This window comes from Trichoderma ghanense (assembly GCF_004382785.1).
Source record: "Trichoderma ghanense strain CCMA-1212 chromosome Unknown scaffold_9, whole genome shotgun sequence".
Lineage (NCBI taxonomy): Eukaryota > Fungi > Ascomycota > Sordariomycetes > Hypocreales > Hypocreaceae > Trichoderma > Trichoderma ghanense.
In genome coordinates this window covers 878,018-900,652 of record NW_027395672.1, presented here as the reverse complement: position 1 = coordinate 900,652, position 22,635 = coordinate 878,018, and the positions used below count along the sequence as shown (strand labels likewise).

Sequence of the window (22,635 nt, the reverse complement as noted above, 5' to 3'; positions counted from 1 at the left end):
CCTTACCTAGGTATGCAAGTCACAGCTGCGCCTGCCAGCGTTCCTCTGAACCCTGGAGAGCTTCGTCGCAGTCGGTGTTGAGATTTGTTGTAGTAGTCTAATATAGTGTGCCAAAACGATGCCGCAATACTCCCAAGCCCGAGCCGAAAAGCAGTCAATCTCTCGATGCCCCTGTGGTATATGTATCTTGTACAAGCCCCCGTTTTCATCCTACTGTACAGCCATATTTCCATTCATGTTTCTAAACGTTGATTCCGCGTGCCTCCGCTGTAGACTCAGTCGTAACTGGATGGCCATTGATTAGCGCTCGTCCCATCAAGCAGTCGAGGAGATGTATGAACTCACCCTTGCTCCTTTTGCCGTACTACCTCTCCTGATTTACCCGTTTCTTTGCCCTACACCGAAGTCGTCAGCATTCAGAAAAAGCACAAGGCCCGAGACGTCCACGTACCGACTGTCCTCCCTCCACCACTAACCGATCCAGCTTGTAGAACTGTCCGATGACTGTTTGTCGCTGCCATGCACCGTCAGCATCTTGCCCACAGAGGAAGCAGCAGAATGACTAGTCCTTATCGTCGCATACCTTCATCATCTGCAGTTCCTTCAGCCCCTTCTGAATCAGCTCTTGGATCTTGCGCGGATCCTCTACCGCGGCGTTTTCTCGAAAGGCATCGCGGGTCCGTCGCTTCGCATATTCGCGGAAATTGTAGGAGCTAAACTCTTTGCTCTGGCGCAGAAGCTGTCGATACTATAGACATCCGCAGAGTTAGTCTCATATCCATCAAGAGCCCTGAGATGTCTGTTGTTTTCCACGATGGCGAAAGCAAGCACTGTTGCTCTTTTTCACGGCCTCCCCCCACCACGCCGAATGCGCAGCTCTGACGAAACACCAAGCTTCGTTCCCTTTCGCATATACAGACATCAAAACTCACCAGTGATCGCGTCTGCTGCGGTAAGTCGCCCCGTAATGTGCCGACCAAAGACATTGTATGCTGGTGATCTGGTCGAGTTTGTTGCCACTGCTGAGAGTCTGGGGATTCAAATTCCCATCATAAAGAATGACGGAGGCCGGGGATCCTACGGAATGCGGGTTCGGTGTTAGTCGGACCGGAGAAATCCTCCTCCGAAGTAGCTTTCCCCATCCGAGCTTTGCCCGGCAGCATCTCGCCCGTCGTGAGTGAGCCTTTTTGGCTGTAAGCCGAACTGGCTCGAGGCTTGTCTCCGAGCTGCCGAAGGGGGGGCATTTTCGGTATATTGAGGCTGTGGCCCGTCTTGTTCAGGGACTCGGGGTTGACCATGTCCTACGTAGAAGCCTCACTACTGCTGTCCCTGCATGGCTGTAGCACATGTACGATAAACGCACATGTGAGTTTGCGGACAAATGAAAATGGTGACATTGTTGAATTTGCCTCTTGCAGCTTGATGACGGGAGAAAAGGCCGGTTGAGTTGAAAATACGCAACACATGTGTGGTGTATTGCAGAACTGTCTTGGACAGAAATGCTTATGTTGTGCGTCTATATCAGTGCCTCACATGCGTGACGTCTCGACATGGAGATGCTGAACGCTATCATGTTCCCAAACCAAGTCTATTCCTTGTATTGACCGCCAAAACCCTTACACCCCATGCTACAGCCTCCTTTTGGTATCAGAAGTAACGATGCAAGCAAACGCAACCTTCGCCAAGGTCAAACTCCGGTGTAACTCCCGTCTTCGGTTGAGACGAGACAGCTCGCTCTTGAGCCGAAGAAAAGGGGACTCGGAAACAGCATAGTTGTCTCGCTGGCGTGACATTGAAATGTCCAGTCTTCAAGGCGATCCCTATGACTTTCTTATTATCCCTTCCATGCACTCCTCTTCAGTCGCAGGTCATGAACTTGACGCAGCAAATGATGCCAAAGCTTGTGCAATCGTTTCATCAGAGAAGCCATTGGTATTGAGCATCTGGCTGAATCTTGTGTCGTGATCCAAATCACCCTGCAACTGACTTGTCAGGGTATACTGTCGTTGAGACTGATTTGGCTTCACCACTGTGCCCGCCTGGGTGTTCTTCTTCTCTGAGAAGAGAGGGGCAAAGACTAGGTTGGTGACGGACGCATTGAGGTTCGCCAGTTCTGTGGGATGGCTGTTGTCAATGAGATTCCACTTCAGAATCTTACCCTTGACGTGTCCAGTGACGATGGACGTCCCATCATGGCTGACTGCCATGCAAGAGGCGGGCCCCGCATCCTCGTCAACGACTCCCAGCGGCGAGTTGATCTGCACAACGATAGATGCCAGCTCAGCACTACGGGACCCCAAAAGGGGCTTGTCGCCGAAGAATTCGACGAGATAGAGACTTCTATCTTCGGAAGAGACAAAGAGAGCTCGGGCACAAGGGTCCAAGGAAATGCAGAGAGGGGCCGTAGGGAACAGCAACGTTCGCAGTACTTGACCTGTCTGGTAGTTCCACAAGATGCAGGTCTTGTCTTTGCTTGCCGACACACACAGGTTTGTCTCGGGATTGGAGCCTGGACCGAGGACCAGGTCTGTAATGGCACCCCGGTGGTTTGAAAGTGTCCTATCTGGCTCATAGCCGATATCCTGCCCAGGCTCAAGGAGGCGTGGCAAGGACCAGACGTTGATGTTGGAGTCATCTGAGGCAGACAGCACATGGTGGGGAGACACGGCAAGGCAGCTTACAGCCTGCACGTGGCAGGGAGGCGTTGTGATTTGCCGTCCTGTGCAGGTCTAGACACATGCGGTCAGTACCTATTCATGATATCCTTCTATAAACGAGTTCAAATAGGGGAGAAGCTAGCAAACGAGAGAAAGAGGAGCAAGCATACCTCCCATAGAATGAGCCGGCCCTCGGCTGTTCCAAGAACGAGAACATCACCGGCGAGGGCAATACATCGGATCCTCTCCTGGAAAGGCACTAGAGCCTCTTGGTTTCCCCGGGCTCGAGAATAGACATGGACATGAGCTTTCTGGTCCTGGGCGGCAAAGACATGGCTGTCACTGACAGCCAGACAATGAACTGGTGCTGAGCTCTTCTTGAATGTCGACTTGACAGCCCACGTGGGCGTCAGAGTGTGCGCATAGATGCCAACGTCCTTTGATATCGCCGTGTTGGCAGCTATCGGCGGGCCGCACACTGAGGAGAAGAGCTCCTCAGACAGCATGGCAGCTATGGCTTGAGCGTGGCTGGACGCTGAGCAGCGGCGTTTCAGTAGCCTAGGCTCCTTGGACGTGCCCCCGTAGCGTAGACGCTTCTCAGCCCTGATATCAAGTGACGCCGGGACCTGGCGAGAAGGCTGCTGTTTGAGACAGTCGAGGCGACAACTTGGGAGTCGCCAAGCAGATCAATGGATGCCACTGCCAATGGTTCCTCTCGCTAAATGCCCGCAGACGACCGTTACACTAAAAGTAACATGCGCTTGGCAACTCTCCGCTTGGTGCTGTGGGCAGTCGTATGACTTCTGATATCGGAGTGTGTGTTGAGGTCGAAAAGCTGGGCGTTGCAAAAAGAGAGAAAAAAAAGAAACGAAATTTGACATCCATCCGATGGAGTGCATGGCGCCCCGCTCATGGGGTTGCGGGATTGAGGCCTCGGCGGCCTAGCGCCAGGCCGGGCCACTCACAGCGGCAGCTCCAGGCCCTTCCAGCGCCCAGCAGGGCCTGGCAGAGGCACCCGGCGCCCTGAGGCCCCCTCCCCGCTAGCGCTCTTAGTGGGCTCCAGCGCTGCTCCAGGGCAGACGGTGCCCGATCTAGTGGGCACGCAGGTGACATATCTGATCGACTATCGCGGGCTGGCCTTGCCTTCCCCTGGCTCTCCCTGCTTTCAATGAAATGTTGCCTCTCTCGACTTGAACCGCATCTCGGGCCTCGTCCATACTCTGTCACCCGCTGCGGTGGCTGTCAAATTCAATGTCTCGCCGTCCCGTCCAGGTGACGGCACAAGTCCGTCTAGCAGCTGCTCGGCGCCGCGCCCCTGCATAACGCTGCCTCTCGACCTGATGCCAGCTCAGCACTCACGGCCCTTGCATCGCGAACCTTGGTTCTGACTGGACAACAGTCTCGCCCTTGAGCCGTCCGCGATCCCTTCGTCTGCGGCATCTCATCTCGCTGCAGCTTGATCTGCGGGGTGTCCGGACACGCGCAGCGTATCGACCAGAGCGACGCCGACGCCATGTGGTGGTGGATTCCTTGAACTGACCAACCCCCCCCGAGGCGATTGCAGCTCTGGAGCCAACGATGACTGACTGGAAGGCAGCATGTCCGACGGAAGGGTTTGCATATGCTTGGACGAGGGCCATGGACGGAGACAGCTGCACGCGATAGAGCCGATGGGCCAATCGCCGGCCACGGCGTCAATGGCCGCCTGTTGTCCTCTTGGGGGGGCACGGGTTGCAATGCGGTCTCTGCTCTACCCAAAGACTCGGGGCTTGAATTGCTTTTGTTCCTCTTTCTTTTCCAACTCGCGGCCAACAACATGCGCAAGGGGCGTTTGCCTTGCCTCCGGCCCTCAGACGACACGGGATTGAACCCTGTTTGACTGGCCCGAAGCCACCCGAAGAGCTGCCTCTTCGCTCTGGACTTCGGAGGTTTGCCCCCCATAGCTATCGCGTCTCACTGCCACCTACTGGCCGTGCACGAGGTAGCCGCAAAGACAAAGACGATGCGGCGTCAAGTCAGTGCTATATGGTGCCTCGAAAGCTCCGCAAGTCACGCCACTCTCGGGCAATTCGAGGAATATAATGAAAAGCGATTGAACAGCCTCTCGCAAGGGCCACCACTCGTCGAACGACATGGTTTTTCTCTTCATGTTCCTGGGTTCACTCTTGTAGCCGCCGAGCTGCAGTAACACAAGACTGTCTTATTGTAGCTCTCCGAGGATAGTGGCGTCCTGACTTCCGGGAAATGACTGTCGCGCTCTGAACGGATCCATCCTGGGAGCCGAAATTTGAGATCACCATCTTGGTACGACATGGCTTGCATCGTTCGTCCGCATCGAGAAGGGCCGGCATCTCTGCTCGCGGCACTGCTCAGCCCAAAAGAGTTTCGATAGCCATAGTCGGGAGGAATAACTACTAGCTCCAGGCGCTCGCACAGTCTCCCTTGCAGAGAGCTATGAAAGAAGGGGGAGAGGGTGGGGGGGGGAAGCCATTGTGGAAGAGTCGAGATGGGCCAGCAGTTTTCGACCATGGCACGCACTCACGCTTGCCAACGCCATACCCAGTCTTTCTCGCGGACAGACTGCCTCATGCCATTTACAAGGAAATTGAGACTGGTCTGAGGCCGACCACTTGCAAACAGATCAGCCCAAGTCCTGCTCTGTGCTCGGCGCTGGGACGAAGCCGTTTTGACCGTCGGAGGAACTATGGCCGGGTGGCGGCCTCTGCGTCCACCTTGAGAGGCCGGAGCTTGGATACACTACTGTCATCTTTGCTTTTTCTTGCCGATATGTCGTCCGCCCTCGGTCCTCTCGCAGTCAATAAATCACAAGGCTAGTGTTGCCCTTGCACTAGACAAGAGCTGCATCTCTCCTGTGGCCCGGGCCAACCCCTGGATGTGGTCTTTGCTCGCTTTGGCTGTACCACTTGCAAGGATGCAGGCACCCTTCTCAAAAAAGTCTCCATGGTTGTCTCTGTCTCTGTCTCTGTCCCCTCTCAACGAAACTCCCTGCAGCGCCGTCTCTCTTCCAGTCGAGACCGAGATGGTATCTTGGTCTCTCATGTATCATGCATGTGCTAGATCGGCTCCTCAGCCGGCGCCAAGTTTCAGCCGCTCAACTTCATCGTCTTGACGAAATCGTTGGACACAAAGCCATCTCGAGCTGTTGCTGTTCATCTCCTAAAGACATCACCAACTTGTCCATCTGCACTTTTCCCCTCCTTCCATCTTGTTGAAACCTCCACAGGCAACATCACAGATACATCACCAACGCGCCCTTCCCCCCTTGGGTTTGACTCTGTTCCTGTCTCGCCCTCCTCCACCAGTCGCCTGTATAACAGCAGCCCAGCCCCTCTGTCCTCGGTGGCCCGAGGACTCTACGAGAAAATTCTCCCGACGGCCCTCTTCATGCAATCATTTGATTTCACTCAGGCAGAATTGTGACAAGAGGTGACCTAGATGTCGGCGGCTAGCTTACAGCTCGCGACCTCGCCAACCGGTTTTCTAGAAGGGCCTGCCAACATACCCAAGAGCGCACCGACCAGTAGGATCCCAGCCAAGGCCACACGAAGGTCAGTAACCAGCATGAAGGGCTTGCTGCCACTTACATTATCGACGTCTCCCTGTTCGAGTCTTTCGAACCAGATGCCTGGGAAAGGTCCTGATCAACGAGTCGACGGCTATTTCCCTGAGCTACTGGCTCAGGATCTCGAGTTCTCCAAGATCGTCTTTGAAGCACGAAGCATGACAGCCGGCTCGCCCATCAGGTCCTCTTCCACGTCGCCGTTTGACGACTGCATGGACAGGCCGACAAGTACGATGAGCTCTTATCGAAGCTCATGTTTGTCGCCGTATCCGTCAGCATACGCGCGCATCCAGACCCTGGGAGCCATCCAAGAGCGAAACTCCATGGTGTCGTTCCTTGATCAGCAGGACGAGGCAAGGTCTGGCCTTGCGGCATCGGACTCGTGCTCTGCAACCGAAACCGATGCGTCGTCCATCTACGACGCGGCACCCCCCTCCTTCATGACACGACACCGCCCGTCAATGGACTTGAAGGCAGCTTCGCCGGATCCGACAAAGAGGAGCCTGCTTCCACTGTCAAAGCTGTCACTCCTGTTACCTTCAGAGAGCTCTCGCTGCGGGAGCAGCTGGATCGAAACCGATTCAGACGTCGAGGATGAGGATGCCGGCATATATGGCGCCGCGCTTCATCTTTCACCAAGGCCGCCCACGCCGCCCGAGTTCGAGGTCGGGATTGACCCTCGGTCATCCAGCGGGAGCATGCATAAGCTTCTGCATCGAAAATCGCATTCGGCCACTGCGGCCGCTGCTCTCGCGTCACCGTCAGGGCAACACATGAGCAACACGGCGGCGCAAGAGCGGCGGCCAAGCTCAACGCAGTACGCCAGGCATTCCCACACCCAGACGCAGTATCCCGACAGCCCCGAGAGCATCAGCAAGCCCATGTCTCGACACTCTCCTCCTATGACGCACTCGCAGAGCCTGCACTATCTGCCCGAGAGTGCCCTATCTCGCGCAAGCAACAGGTCCAGCATGAGGACGGCCAACAGCCACGAGGCTGCGCGGCTGAGCGACGAAGATGCCAGAACGGAATACAACCAGTTCATGTCTTCGATTGACTCAAAGTACGCACCGAGACTCGACAGCGTCTACATCCGCCCCTCACCCCCTCCGTCACCGCTCCCCAGCGTGCAAATGTGGCTCAACGGGAGCGCGCAGCTGTTTTCTCTGCCCTTCCAGAGCGACGAGCTGGCTCGGGTCGTGCCTCTGCCGCCTGATGTGATGGAGACGCTGAGGGTCACTACGGCATGTTTCCCAGAGACCATGCTGCTCTCTTCCAGCTTGACTATCGAGACGATACGGACGTACTCCAGAAAGGCCAGGAACCCAGTGGTCGACCTTGCTCTTCTCCCGGGCCCGCGAAGCCATCCAATGTCGAAGCAGTCCTTATGGAGGAGAGTAGTCAAGCGGGGACCGCCACAGTCGTCTCAACGAACGCGTGACGTGCATACTCCCACTGCAAGCTTGCTGCAGTCACCCAGCGTGACGTCCTTGGAGTCTCTCAAGCCGTGGGCATCAGTCAAGAATGTGTTCGGAAACTGCTCCGACTACATATGCGATGCGCTCTATTCTCACATTGTTGCTTACAACTACGTCTCCGCTCTTGTCGCGCGGTACCCGACCTCTGTCAGCAATGGGCGCTCAGATTCGCCTGCGGGATCACAGCATGAGGACATTCCGAAGAAGGCGGCCTCGCTTTTGGGCCTCAATGAAGGATCCGCCATGACCTCGGCAGCATCGATCCGGTCTGCGAGGAGGTTCAGCTCTTCGCACTGGGGTAAAGAAGACGTCATGACGACGAGCACGGGCTCTACCTCCACCAGCCAGGATATTGCGCTGAGGAATATTCAGACGGAGCTTTTGCGGTGTATACGGCGCTTGATTGCCACAGCGAGGCTCATGGCCGAAACCAACACGACAGATGAGAAGGTGGTGGAGATGGAGATGGAGGATGGGGACGTGCTGTTTATGCGAAGCCTTTGCGAAATCGTGAGGGTAAACGAAGAGGCTGCAGCCTATCTATGATATGCCGGGACAGACTTTTGCGTGTTGCTCGAGACCGCCATGTGCTCTCTCTTCTACATGTCTTGATGGTTTTTGCTTGCCCGCTGTGTTCGTCATGTCTGTTGCATCTATCATGTCCAGAGGGCTATATGAGGAATTGGAGTTTATGAGTTTGTTGGAGCGATTGTCATGAAGAATCCACGAACATTGTTTGGCGGAGGTTGTGGCTGTTGGTAATGGCATCAACTCGATTCATGACAAATCATGTATATAAAAGTCATTATTTTTCTTCACGTGCCTAGATGATTTGTCAATGTTATATGAGCAACATTGGAACTTGAACTCTGCAAAGTATACGAGGGTATCATCTAGATCTCACTCAAGTGCCAACATTAACAAGAGTCCAATTTAAAACAACCAATCACCAACGTCACGCTTCCAACGGCCCTTTTCCATCCCCAAACAACGCTTCATACCAAGGCGTGCTTCCCTTCTGGCACACCCCATCCCAATCTATCGGCACCAGCCTCGCCGGCCGTTGACCATGCGCCGGTTCAAAGACGGTCACCTGCTTCTTACTGCGCTGCATCTCTGGCGGCCAGTAGACCAAACTCTCTTCTCCTCCAGGAGACGACATGTTCAAGAGCGGCCTCGGTTCCGCGACACCGGCATCTTGCGAGGGAGGCCGGAGATGTGCGGTGACGAGATCCCGGAGGCGGGGATAGAACCACATGAGATTCCACCAGTTCTTGAGACGCCACGGCTTGAGGCCGTCGATGTAGGCGTTGTGGTGGATGCCGACGGGGACGACGCCGAAGAAAAAGTCTGTGTAGAGCGGGACGTTGCCCCATGAGATTTGCGAAAGAGGACCTTGCTCTTCTCCTTCTTCATCTTGTAGACGGAGGAGGTCCTCTGGTATGGAGCTTATGCGTGGAGGATTGGGAACCCCTGCTTTGAGGGATTCCGCGAGGACGGCGTTTGCATCGTCCATCTTGACGAAGTAGCCGTCCTCTTCGGCGGAGCAGGTTGCTGGGATGGTGGTGAAGTTGTAGTCCAGTCCGATGCCGAATTCAAATTGTTCGCCTATGAGAGCCTTTGCGGCGATATCACGGACTTCCGGACTAAGGACCTCCAAATCGTATATCGAAGCGCTGCCGTTCCACGAAGGAGAGAGTTGCTGCGTGACCCATTCGCGCCAAATCTCCTGATCGCCGAGGACCTCCCCGAGAAGCGCCTGGTCGCTCCACAGCTGTCTGCCGCCGAGCACGACGGAGGCGATTTTTCGTTTACAGCGGCGGAGGACCTGGCGGAGGGAGGACATTGTTCCCATGATCATGCCGCTGTTGATGCATCTCGGGCGGATCTTTTTGTACTTCCGGGCTGGGTCGAAGAGGAGAGGGAGGATGGTGTCTGTTTCGGGGCCGTAGAGGTCGGGTGGCATGGGGGACGGGGGCCAGTGTCCGTAGTGAGGGTCGGAGCCGGATTCGCCGTCTGGCTGGCAGTCTTTTGCGGCGGTGACGATGATGGATTGTTTGGGTGGTGGGATGGGGAAGTTGGATGATGAGGAGGAGGAGGAGGATGGTGCTGCTGCTTCCCATAGCTTGCGGAGGCGTTGGTTTGCCTCGCTGTTGAGCTGGTGGTATCGCTGTATGAGCACCGAGGGTGGAAGCTGGAACCAGATGTCGTACGCGTCTACAAGAACAGCCAGGTCGTCGTCGTCTGCGCCACCGTCCATGTCTGCGCGGCTGAGCATCTCTTCGATGACGGCGAGCAGGCTCTCGAGCTTGGCGATGTGGCTCCCTGAAAAGTGCCATTCGGGGCGGTTGAACTCGCCGCTCCAGTTGAGCAGCGTGGGGAGCGGGTAGCCTAGGGCGACGGCGGAGAGGATGCTCTTGCAGAGGTTGGGGTGAGGCGAGTCGGCGGGCATGAAGATCCGGAGACGGCGGGCTCCGGCGGTGGTGGTTTTGGGGGGGATGGGGGTGAGGGCTTCGAGGGCTTCAAGGGGGAGGAGGCTGGATGGAGGGGTTTTGGAGGTTGGGGGGGTGCCGTGCTGGAGTTGTGAGGAGGCGGACTGGATTTTGGTTAGATGTGAGTTGAGAGTTGCTGAGAGGGGGGGTTGTAAGTACCATGGCTGAGAAGAAGAGGCTTGTGGTGAGGATGACTAGGAATATGAGCTGCCATAGGGCGCCTTGATAGAGTAAGAGGGAGCATCGGCGCCGTAGGGAGTTTCTGGTGGACGTGGGCTGGCCATGGTGTTTGTGGCTCGGTAGGACGCGGTATTCTTTGTTTGATGAGTTGAATAAGTTGGCAAAGACTCGTGGTGATGCGCGTCTCATTTTCTCAACTCGATTGGGTGGTGAGAGGTGGTTGGATTCAGTTCACTTATATAGAGATCTTTGCAGAGAACTCCACCGGGTACATGCTCGATCTCATGTCCCTGTCACGACAACAACAGGCACATGAAAATGGACGTACAAGGGAAATGAGGATGATATGAATGATGTTGGTGATGATGTGTTGACGAAGGTGTCTACATTTTCCAGACAGCTCCTGAGAGACGCAGCCTGTATGTATGCACATATTCCGGCCGATCCTTTTCCATGGGCGAAAACGTGGGTCTTTCAGAGCAACCAGCTCCTCAGCCCCATGCCGGATCAAGCAGCGATAATCACAAACCCCATTCAGGGGAAATGCGAGCACGATGAAGATTGAAGGGACACGTAAACTTGGCCTCTAATTAGCTGAAAAAAAATAAAACATGAAAAATAAGAAGTGCCTGAATTCCTCGGGTTGTCGCCTTTCGATCGCTGTTATCGAGCTCACCTGCGGCTTTCGAGCTGGACGGACCCCCATGGAAGGCTCTGTTCGACTTTGGCGCTACTTGCACGTGGGCGAGGATCAGCTTTTAAGGGGCCAGGGTTCAGCAGCATCAACGTCATCTGTGGTTGACCGTTCTTTTCCATCTCTTGAGTGTGTGCATGTGTTGTGGATTTGAACGTGCCTCATATTTGCACGTACGCACAACGGAGAAAGGGGGATTTGCGTGTGTGCGTGTTTTGCACAGCTCGGTCACCTGGGCGATCTATGCCCAACCCCCCCCCCCCCGTTGGCTGTCGGAACTTGGGGAGTTGATGAGACGCGGTTCACTCGCCCACTCACTACTATCGTACAAAGCGTCCAGTGTACGTGGCTGTTGGGCTGTGCTCCTGAGATCATAAGTCTTCTGCTAGAGCTCTTACCAAGAGACATAGGCCATGGTGATTCGGTAGTCGCAGGTCCAACTTACACAGATCACTCCCGCCTTTACGCCTCCGCCATGCCGGCAGTGAAAACTTCCGCTCGCGGCTCCGGCGCCGTCTCGACTGCCGGAAGGGACTTGCGTACTTTTGCTGCGTTTACAATTGTTGGTGAGTTCTACCCAAAATCGGGATGCTGAAGACATGACGTGGTAGTGATTCAGCCGTCGCCGCATCATCAACGTATACGAACGTTCATTAACATCACCCTGTCTAGGTTTTGCGAATACGCTTCTTCCCTACATCATCCTATCCAGCCTATACCTCATCGTCCCCTTTCCACAACCCATCGTCCTGCTCATAGAGCTGCTCCCCGCTCTCGCCGTCAAGCTCCTCATTCCTCACACATTGCATTACACACCGCACTGGGTCTGGCTTCTCCTCCTCGCAAGCTGCTGGATCCTGGCCACCATCACCGCCAACGCCGCACCGCCAAACGTCATCGCCCCTATCCGCATCTCGATTGCGATCCTAGCCTCGGCTACGGCTGCAGTCGGCGAGGTTTTCTTCCTGAGCAGGCTCCCTCGGTGTGGCAAGGCGGCGCTGGTAGGATGGGGAGTGGGGACGGCGATGGGAGGTGCGTTGCGCGCTGTGATGCCAGTGCTGGTGACGATTCAGATGGGCGTCATGTTGCGCGGCGTTACGGGATATGCTTATTATTTGGTTGCGTCTTTGATGGCTGGTTATTTCCTCGTGTTGCGGTCTTCTCCGGGCCATAGACTGGACACGTTGGCGGCTGAGATTGAATTTGCTGCTGAGAATGAGGCCATATCGGAGATGGGAAACCAAAAGTTCTCAATTCTCGCTGCGGGGAGAAGTTCATCAATCGGCTTCTGGGAGCGCTGGCAACGTAATATGCTGCTACTGAGCAACAAGCTCCTCCGACTATACATTGACCCTCTGCTTCTTGTTACAGCAGCGCAAATCCTCGTGCTGTCAGGAACACCTCGTGCCAGTATCACACTACCAGGCTTCTCGGGCTATTCCACGTTTTCAGCTGCATACGGATTGGCATTCCAGAATGGAAACATTATAGCTCGATCGACCGCCGTTTTGTTCCGTACCAGAAGGCCAAGGCTTGTCTTTGCCCTGTTGGTGGCTTGCTCTCTGGCTGCCATTCTCAACACAGCACTCTTGTTGAGCGAGAATGAATCTGTTGCTTTTGGCCTTGTGTTTGCCGTTGGGTGGTGTAGCGGCACTATGTATATGAACACCTTTGCTGCTGCTATGGAGTATCTGAGCAGGAATCCCGAGGAGGATGCGGAATTTGCGCTGGGGAGTCTTGGGGTTGGGCAGACTGTGGGAATGCTCGTTGGAGGGCTTGCTGGGGTTACGTTTGAGGCACAGCTTTGTGGGCTGGCGAGTCGGAATGGGCGGTGGTGTGGTTCTATGACGTGAATGTTTTATACGAGCATCTTGCGTGTTCAGCTTTTTGTTTTCAGCTACTCCCTTATGTTGGAAGATGGCTGGAGAGCAAGTAACTCAAATATACGATATCCATTCTTGTTGGTTTCGGTCAAGAGCTGTTTACATGTGTGAACAGTAGGTTAGGGAGGGCAACGTGTCTCAACAGATTGGCCTTGCTGTTGCAAGTCATATCAAAATATCACCTTGTGCCGGTGATCACTGAGCTTTGGGGATTCAGTTCATGATGCAAAAAGCAATGCAATGCTAGAGACTGTAGTGACCGGTTGTATTAGGTCAAAATCGGTCACACTGTCCCAGCTGCTGATGCCATCTGTTGCCGGTCACGAAGGTATGACATTAGGTTGGACTCAATTCACGCAGGCACTTAAGTGTATTAACCCATATTTCATATTCATCATTATATGTCACAATTTTAGGACGCTGTAGATGCCCTTGTCGTATTGCACTTCATAACTGATATTTGAGGGAATAGTAGTAGAGCTAACATTGGGGTTACTTTCTATGCCGCTCAGAGAGTATTGCACTTCACAGTTCCAATCACTCACTTATCATATAGAACTTAGCAGACCCTGCTTCCTCATACGAAGACTCGCTGATCTCCTACACTTTGGTCAACGTTGTAGGTGTCTCAATTAATCGTCTCAAGACTTAAATCTAGAGCGTACACTCGACAGCTTCGTAAGATCCCCCTGACAAGGTACACAGCAAACTCTAATCAAACCATATTTCAATTTATCGTGAGGTTTTATCCTAATGGTGGAACTACTTGCCTCTATCCACCAACTTCTCGTCAAACCAGCAGTAATTCGAGTTTTCAGGGGCAATTCAAGTCTTCAGACACCAAATGAATTTCTGACTTCTTGTTTGTTAGACTGGCAGTTTCCGCACAGGTAAGAATAGTTTTACAGCTGCGTCACGATCTTGCATTGTTCTTTGACGTCCTCTAGCAACCAAGTCTATCATCATGCTTTTTTCTCAATCTTCCTCTCCGAGCCCTTTTCACTCGAGATTAGTACGTCCAAATTTCGGACATGAAAAGAAGAAAACAGAATTTCAGAAATGTTCACGGCAGGATTCGGCCGTCAGTTGTTACCTAGAGAACTGTCGCTATTCTATCCAAAATCCAGGGGTCCTCACGAAGATGTGAATCTTCTACTTCCAGCCCTGTGTAATATTGCTCCATAGCCTCAGAGGCCTCATGCTGTATACGATTGGCTGGCACGTCCTCACGACAACACGATGACCCTGAAATCCACCCTGAATATGTCAAGCCACCCCAGACATCAGAATCCTCAGATGCCAGGCAAACTAATCAGATTGTATGCACACCCCATCCTTTACCGGTCCGCGGCGAGGACCCAATCAAGAATTACAAAACTTGACACGTTTCCCCCGTAAATGTAGTTGGGTGAGTCAGTTCCTGACATCTTCCCGCTCAAATGAAACCCTACGCTGACAGTTGCCCGTTTGCTCGGATCCAGTTTGTCAGATTAACGCAGCCTCTCCGGTTGCCACGGCTTGGTTGTAAACGGGCCATTTCCACGATTAGTGAGGTCCGAGATATCATAATCAAATCGGTGTCGTGGGAATGAGTGTCTCCGATCATAAGCTGATCCTGTCCGATAGATCTCGGTAACGACAAGGATCTGCGGCTGCAAGATGATCGTAAGGAATATGGTGGTTGCCTTGAACACCACCTACTGCAAATATTTGCGCCGTATTAGATGATATCAGGGTTTCAAGAGCATTGTAGAGAGCGCGTCGAAAAGTCTTCTATATGCCAGAGGCTTTAGTTGCTGTGATGAGATGTCATTACTGAAATATCTTTTCCTGGGCATTACCCTTGAAGTGATACATCACATTGCCAGTTCTTTGCATTACGCCCGGGGATCTCGACAAACAACATCCGATTCGAGGGACATCCAAGGTCGGAGGGCGCGCCGTACGGGTTGTATGCCGCTGACGCAGGGCATGGCTTGCCACCCAACGGAGTTGGTCAGCCCTGGGAAAGACGGCAAAGTCTCGGGCTTCAAAGTGAGGTCTCGGGGTATTCACATCGCATTGTATAAGTTGCATGCTTGCGAGACCATCTATCAGAATGATATCAGAATTAGAGTGGCAACCCGGTGTGGCAGGACAACCCTGGATTCCCACCGCCATATCCATCGTTGCCCGTAACTTTGGGGATGCAATGCTTTGGCCCGTCCAATGTTTGCGTGCCGTGCCCGAAACCACACAGAATGATACGCCGTTATGCCCTCGACCCCCACCTACACAATGGTGCAAGGGGCAGAAACTGTTAGCCAAAGGAAACGAAGCATGCCGCGTGTCTGTCAGATGCTGTACCTTGTTTCCTGGACTGCAGCACAAGATGATTTTCTCTTGGCCGTTGGAGCATACCATGACACTAACACCTATACGGTTATAATACTCATCTCAGCAATGCCAAGCGGCGCTTTTGCTTGGTAATAAGACGGACCAAGCCCGTCCAGCCAAGGCGTTTCACAAAAGATGAACCTTGACCCGTCGTCAGTTTTTAAGCGCTGTCAAACTTCCATTGAACCGGGCCCTGAGCTAACCTCCGCTACCCCTGTTCTCTGCTTGATACAAGAAAAAAAAGCTGGACGAGGATAGTCAAGCAGAGATGGAGCAATGCATGGTCGGTAAGGAAATCAAGAAAGAGCCCCAAGTTAGCCCGCAAAGGTAGCCTAAAGAAGGCAGAGCAAGGTTTGCCATGTGTATGGGATACATTGAAGAACCTTGAGAGTATGGTTTCTTTCGGAAGTTAGCGACGTGTATCTGGCTCGAGAAGCTTTTCGTATTTACACACTGCCGTGCGAAGTTGAGCATCGTGTACCTCCTTTGCTCCCACCTGAACATCGAGCTGGGTCAGCAACGCTGTTACCTGCGGCTAAACGGCGATTGCAATACGATGAAAGAGCAAGGACAGGGTGATGCAAAACTTGTTTTGAAGCCGTTCATCTTGCCCACGATGGGCTAGTAGAGGGTCGTCAGCCTCAGATTTCTCAAGGGGCTGGCAATCCTTCTAGATGAGTTCCGTTGCATCGCGTCGCTGTTCGACGGTCGCAGCACTCAGACAAGCCTTCCCATCCGGGGCAAAGCTGTGCCTGCGCGTACGTAAAGGTCGCCTGCCCTAACGAGAGACCCTTGGCAGGGAGGGCAAATGGGGGGGATGGATTGGGGGATGGGACCAAGTGTTTGTCCTTTTGGCCTTCTTTGTCGCAGATCTTTGCGGGGGATGGCCTCCCACCACAAGGGTCGTAGTTCGGGCCAAATCGTCGACCGAACATGACAGGCAGGGGGACAGTTGCCCCGAACGGGGGGGGGAGGAGGCTTAAACGACGAACAGGACTCGAGAGGGAGGGAGGGAGGGGGCGTGGNAAAGAAAAAAAAAAAAAAAAAAAAAAGCAAAAAAAAAAGTCGTCGGAGCAATCTTTGTGCATGCTTGGCGGCTTCAGCCGCGATCCGATTGGCGTCTAGGAGGAATACATGACCTGGCTAATGCACTTTCTCGGCAGCCCCGACGAACGTGATGCCGTGCTAACACGGCGTTGGAAAGCAAGCTGCGGCCCCCAGAGGGCTGCTACATAATACTACGTATGCGGATGAGACTTGGCATCTCGCAGCGTGCGTCGGCGCCCGGCGCTATCACATATAATGTTGAATAGGTCACTTGCTCACTTCGGGATAAGATGCAACGGCACTTCTGCGGACTCGTTCCCCCTCCTGCTATGCCCCCCCTGCGCAGCCCGAGTCCCCTAAAGCATTCCAGAGATTTGCTTTCTCTTCTCTTCTGGATTGCAGGGGGGCCGAACTAGTCATTTCATCCCTTGCATTGACTTCTTTGCAGCCTCGAAGGAGCACTATGATTCCTGCGAGCCTACGGCTACGGGCGATCTTACTGGTCCCACTGCCTTACCTCACCTTTTCTTGGTGAGACGAAGCGCAGCTTCGGCAATTTTGCCTAGCACCTTGCTTAGGTGTAAGGTGTCAGACCGTTATTGCTTGGCATGGCTTGCTGCTTGCTGTATGGTACTCCCTCGTCAGCTCTGTTTCCTCGCACAGCCAGCTTTGATGCCTCGACATATCATCATGAGCGATCGTCTCGTATAGGAGCATAGGCCACCCATCTGGTGCGGCGTCAGTCAGCTCGCTAACAAGTATGCAACATACCTGGTGGTTGATCCCTCGATCCAAGTGATTATACAGGCAGTCGGGTTGCTGATCTCTTTCAGCTGTATGGTAATGTAGCAACTGGCGCGGGGAAAGCATCAGAGGCTATGTACAACAAACACTGCTCGACTGAACCCGTCCCGGTGTGTTCGTTGCTACGCCCACACCGTCCGAGACCCTGCTCAGTTCTGATGACTTCCGACCCAATCACGCCGTTCAATTTCTCACATGGGCATCATGATGGAATGGGAATTGGAAACCAGGGATCATGGTTTCTTGGGCACGGCTTGACTCCATCTTTGAGGTCCAAAACAAGAAAGAGCATGTTCACTTGCATACTTGGCATCAGCAGCCATTGCGGGGATGAATGACTGGGCACCGTGAGGAAGCATTTCCCGGCCAAAACTTGCTCATGCACGTATCCGCAACGAAGCCGTCGTGCTGCATCTATCGAGCAAGAGGCCCAGCGCTGCCCATAACGCGGGAGCCTGCATCTGTACCATACAAGTCAAGTATTCCAAGCATAGCTCCCAAGTCATGATGACTATCGATCCTGCCCTTAGTTTCTCTGCAGTTTGTCGCTCAAAATCTCGCAGCTCTTTACCCGACTCCCCGAGCAGGTAGCCCCACTCCTCTCATCCGCCCATTGATGATTGGCCCATCCATCAAGCGGATTTCCTAATTCGGCAATCTCCCATCTTTGGCATCTTGATATGAGCGTTGGGTCTCCCTCCATCTGTAATGATAACTGATCGAATATGACAGTCACGGCTTTCTTACCCGGTGGATGTGGGTGGCTGCCGTCATGAACTGCAGCAACTCCTGGTTGAGGGGAAGACTACGTGTTGTGACGATGCTCCTCCCTTACCTCTGTACGACTACCAATGTTCCTTTGAACAATCCTGGCCAGAGCCGGCGCCCGCACGAAACGGCCTCTTCATCTTGGCGCAGCCGTTGTCTTGATTAGCAAGCGCTGCTTATATTTTTAACCTGTCAAGCAGAGTGAGGCTTGCAGATGATGGCATGGAAAGAAGAGACACCGGAGGACCTTAACTCCGGGTATCTAGATGGCCGAGGAATTGTCATTCCCACGACCCAAAGCACGCCTCGTCATCGTAAACGAAAGAGTCAATTCCGCCGAATTCCGGATCAAACGGTTTGCTTCTACACGGAAGTTGCCTCTACACCGGAGGTGAAAATAGATGGATACACCAATCTCAGCGTAAGTGGGCTACACCCCCGCCCACGAAAAGCTCGCGTGCAAACGCACCAAAGACCATCGTCAACTCCATACGACAAACGATATCCAACCACCAAGTCGTCCATGTATTTCCCGCTCAGCAACTCAACTATCTCGGGCTACAACAGATGTCCCCCGCGGCACATCATCCACGTGTTCTCGTCCCGCACAGCCCCCCTTTCGCCACCGCAATCGCCATCCAGCTTCCGCATTTCTTTAGCCCCCCCTTCAAAGCACGCGAGGCGCCGTTACTCACATGAACTTGCGCACAAAAATATCCCTAGGCTGAAGTTCGCGTCGTGCAGATCGCTTGGCTGGAGGTGGCTGACTCACGGACCGCGTTATCGTAAAGCATGCTAGAACACGAGTGAAGCCCATCGCTCAAGACGGGAGCATGATTCCGCCATCTTGCTATACGTAGTCACTCTAGGTCCCGTCAAATGACTTTACCACGTCACAGATCAAAGTCAATTCTCTATACACTCCCATTTCCTCAGTAAACCATAATGAGTCCATCAACAATTCTCAACCCAAAACGCCAGTGTCCCAAGGAGAGCCCAACAATCGAAGAACAGAAACAGCGCAACTCCCTTCAAGTCCAAAGGAACCCGTTGCCAGACCCAAAAGAAGCCCTGTAAAATAAACCCATGGCCGACTGCCATCCACAATCTCACCCTCAGTCCGCTCCGCCATCCCCTTCCGGATCAAACCCATAATCATCTTCATACCCATCCGAATCTTCCACCTGCGGCGTCCCCGCCCCGGACCTCTCCCTCATCGCGCTCAGCTCAGCCCGTATGTCCAGCAGGATCTCGTTCTGTCGACGTATCAGCTCAGCCAGAGCCTCCGTGCTCACGGCAGCGGCAGTGGCGGCAGCAGCAGACGTGGACCCGGCCGCTGACGGCGCTCTCCGCTTCGCCTCCCGGCGCGCAAGCAGATTGTACTTGGTAGCCAAGTCTTCGTACTCTGGGACCTGCTCTTTGTTAACAGCAGCAGTAAGAGGGGAACGGGTTTGGTCAGCAGAGGCTGATTATGAGGAGAAGGAGTAGCGCGTAGAAGGGGAGGAAACAACTCGTTGGGAATTCCAATTTCTTTCTCTTCCCACGTACAGAATGCACACTAATGCCGCTGAGCGTTCGGAACCATGAACAGAAACCGAGAAACAGAAATCGCCTCAATCAGCAAACTAATTCGTAATGAAACCACTGACCTCCTCGCCCCGGGACACCTTGAGGGATGCAGCCGCAACGGCGCGCGCGGCAGGCTTGATTTTGCCATCTTTGTCTACAAGCAACTAACGTACAGGAAAGGTGTTCAGCAGGAGTTATTGTAAGCAAAGAATAGCATGGACGTCGAAAAGGGGGAGGGGAGGGGAGAGGCCAAGTCTAAACGAGGTAGACGACAGCAAGCAGAACGACGGGAAGGAAAACCACGTACGTCCTCGCACTTGTGGTGGCCGGCAACGCAGTGAGAACACTTGGCGCTCTTCTCTAGATTAAGCGCCCAGCCCAGGAATGCGGGCTTCCGTGTTAGTTCGTGAGATTTTACCAACCGAGACATCGATCGTTTGGCGGATGCGAAGAGGATCCGCAGCGGGACACCCTCTCGGGCAGAAGAAGAAACGAAGGTGGCAGTGACAAGGAGAAGAAGGTGGGGAGGGGGAAGAACATGGGAGGAGGAGAGGGACGAACCACCCTGTCCACGGCAGACATGGCCGGGGTTCTTGACCATGCGTCCGGCGCAGGGTCGACACGGCGTAGCCCAGACGGGGCCTTTTTTCTTAATTCAACAAGCATCTGGTCAGCCCTTGGACGAAACGGCAACAACTATGATACTTTGTGCGAAAGGAAAAGGGTCAACTCACAGCAGGAGGTCCAGGCGATGTATTGGACGTTTTCCGGCGCGGCATCTGTCAGTCAAATCCCGACGTTACCCCAAATGTTGCTCCAAAGAGGTTGTATGCCGTCAGACGGACATGGACGGCTGCGCGCAACTCACTACTAGCAACGACGTCGGCGATGTAGAGCAGTCGACAGCAGCACAGTAACGGAGCAAAAAACGAGCTGTATATCCAGCTGGTGCCACACTCGTTGTACACACACGCCCCTCGGGGTTTCGCTTCCTTCGGAACGGTTGGCAGATGCAAGTTGGTGTGGGCGAGAGCCTCGATAATTGGGGTGAGCCGATGTCTAGAAAGACCGGAAGCAGATGCTTCTTCAACAACGACCGGAGACCACCGTTGCTCGCCAGGGGGGCGTTTGATGACGAAAGTGAGGGAGCTTATGACGGCAGTGTGTCTCTAGACTTCGTCGACACTCCTCAGATTGGGTCGGTTGCCGAGGTTGGGTGAGCCAGAGTGGGATTGTGTAGATGTATATAATATCAAGTCTCCGTGAGTGCGAGGTTATGGGTCGTCTCCACACCATCGGGGTGGCCAAGGGGTCAAGTATGAGTGCGGATGACACGCAGGTCCCGAGATTCGGATTTGGCGAGCCAAGTCAACGCCGGAATAGATCTCGTATATCTTGGTAAGGACAGAGTCTCCTTCCTGCAGACGCTGAAAGTGCAGAAGTGACGGACTCTGGAACTCGCAAAGCTGCTCTCGCGGTTTTGGACTCCTCAGGATCAAGGACAACTGCAACTGCCACCTGAAGCCGGTACGCGCGCTGTCAATAACCCCCTTCTCCTCTGGGTACCAGCGTGCGATATTACAGCCTTGGCCCGCCCCGGGGACGCTGCGGCTGCGGAGAAGGAGGGGGGCAAAAGGGCAGAACGTGGGCTTACCCGCGGCCCCCCCCAGCTGCATCTCCGTTTGTAAGCCCTCAGAGCTCCAATAAGCCTTGCACGCACGACACCACCCCTCGGCGGAAGCAGTTGCCAGCTTGAGCGAAAAAAAAATGTTCCGGTCTCGTGAAGTTTAGTCAAAAGCTAGTAAGGCTGAATGCCGGCCGTAAAAGAGACAGGGTGTAAGTTTGCGGTTGGGCTAAATGCCGGCCTTCGTGTGCCCTGCGAACAGATGGAAGAACTTTAATTATGTCGACGAGTTCTGGAACAGCATCAAATCGTTCGTTCGTTTAAAAAAAAAAAAAAGTAAATCAACGACAAAGAGGGAACTCGAAGAAGAAGAAGTAGGCGGCCTCAAGCAAAGGATGGGAGGGGACGTCGCTGGAGACAAAGGCTTGCTATGCGCCAGTCACGCACATTGGACGGATTGAGGTGCCCAAGCATCGACGATGAAACGTCAAGCTACAGCCAGGCTTAGTAGTAGGCGTCGACTTAGGTGAGAATCTTGCGAGGCCGGGGAGGATGCGTCTGCCGACATCGCACTTGTGCAGTTCTTACGCATGAGCACTCCTTGTTGCGCCTTTGATCCCTCTTGTCAAACAAAGAGAAGAGCCGTATGTTTTCGTTTGGATGAAAGTTTTTCACAGTCTGTATACTTGGTTGTTTCTACGCACTTTTCGTTTCATCATCTTTCACTCTGGCTTGGTCCTCATAGCTCTGAACTCACCGGAGGCCATTCTGCCAAATCTCGAGGGCACAGTCCACTTCGACTGGTATGGACGCGCAGCAGCTCCTCCTGTAAGCGATCGGCAAGGAGGATTTGGGCCACACAGCGCCGGCTGGATCTGCAGTAATATCGTCTTTGGCATGAGAGAGCAGCCCCAAAAGGGTGGAAGAACTGCTTGGGGTGCTGCGCTTAACCTCTCCTTCTCCCATAGACTTACCATACAGCGTAGTACTGGTGGCTGCTCTCATAGATGAAGCACTTCAACTAAGGCAGAGAAGCATTAGAAACCCTCTGCAAGGGCGAATTCGGAAGTGACGAAAATGACCGTGTATTGTCTCCATGGCCGAGGACATGACAGAGAACACGGGGCCGCTTCTCACTGTGCGCAAGGGTAGCCATCAAGGCAAAAGAACCTGGCCTCAGGAATGAGACATGAAGGCAGACAGTCGACAGCCTAAACTTGGATGCTCGGCGATTGTCTCAACCCAAGACGGCGATATTGGCGGATTCGAGAATCGGCGGCGGAACTCTGCCGAGGACGGCAGAAGCCTGCATCTCAGCTGAGTTGGTGTGTTCTCTCTGCCGGAGACTTGATATGTGACGAGTAAGAAAGGATGGAAATTACCTCACCGAGTTCGGTAGCCCCCATGGCTCGTAGTAAGACACACGGTGAAAGCGGCTGCCGTCGGTACACGAGGGATCAGGGACTTTGCTCTGATGCCG

The 22,635-nt window shown here is 53.8% G+C and overlaps 6 protein-coding genes across 6 annotated transcripts; 2 read left to right on the top strand and 4 right to left on the bottom strand.

Moving 5' to 3' along the window:
* Positions 1–275: 275 nt before the first annotated feature.
* Positions 276–986, bottom strand: CCMA1212_007386 (LYR motif-containing protein 4; the record flags this gene model as incomplete). Its single annotated transcript, XM_073704556.1, has 5 exons — positions 276–285; positions 346–395; positions 452–514; positions 584–748; positions 933–986. The coding sequence occupies 5 exons, from the start codon at positions 984–986 to the stop codon at positions 276–278; spliced, it is 342 nt and encodes a 113-aa protein (XP_073557188.1).
* An 882-nt stretch (positions 987–1,868) lies between these two features.
* Positions 1,869–3,163, bottom strand: CCMA1212_007385 (Protein ROOT INITIATION DEFECTIVE 3; the record flags this gene model as incomplete). The annotated part of the gene is made up of 2 exons (XM_073704555.1): positions 1,869–2,729; positions 2,828–3,163. The coding sequence occupies 2 exons, from the start codon at positions 3,161–3,163 to the stop codon at positions 1,869–1,871; spliced, it is 1,197 nt and encodes a 398-aa protein (XP_073557144.1).
* Positions 3,164–6,239: 3,076 nt separating this feature from the next.
* On the top strand, positions 6,240–8,264 carry CCMA1212_007384 (uncharacterized protein; the record flags this gene model as incomplete). Its single annotated transcript, XM_073704554.1, has 1 exon — positions 6,240–8,264. One exon carries the CDS (start codon positions 6,240–6,242, stop codon positions 8,262–8,264), a length of 2,025 nt encoding a protein of 674 aa, XP_073557143.1.
* Positions 8,265–8,673: 409 nt separating this feature from the next.
* Positions 8,674–10,579, bottom strand: CCMA1212_007383 (uncharacterized protein; the record flags this gene model as incomplete). Its single annotated transcript, XM_073704553.1, has 2 exons — positions 8,674–10,314; positions 10,370–10,579. 2 exons carry the CDS (start codon positions 10,577–10,579, stop codon positions 8,674–8,676), a joined length of 1,851 nt encoding a protein of 616 aa, XP_073557146.1.
* Positions 10,580–11,559: 980 nt separating this feature from the next.
* CCMA1212_007382 (Protein BTN1) lies at positions 11,560–12,937 on the top strand (the record flags this gene model as incomplete). The annotated part of the gene is made up of 2 exons (XM_073704552.1): positions 11,560–11,650; positions 11,757–12,937. 2 exons carry the CDS (start codon positions 11,560–11,562, stop codon positions 12,935–12,937), a joined length of 1,272 nt encoding a protein of 423 aa, XP_073557145.1.
* A 6,140-nt stretch (positions 12,938–19,077) lies between these two features.
* On the bottom strand, positions 19,078–20,113 carry CCMA1212_007381 (uncharacterized protein; the record flags this gene model as incomplete). The annotated part of the gene is made up of 4 exons (XM_073704551.1): positions 19,078–19,374; positions 19,612–19,695; positions 19,839–19,922; positions 20,093–20,113. The coding sequence occupies 4 exons, from the start codon at positions 20,111–20,113 to the stop codon at positions 19,078–19,080; spliced, it is 486 nt and encodes a 161-aa protein (XP_073557192.1).
* Between the last annotated feature and the right edge of the window lie 2,522 nt (positions 20,114–22,635).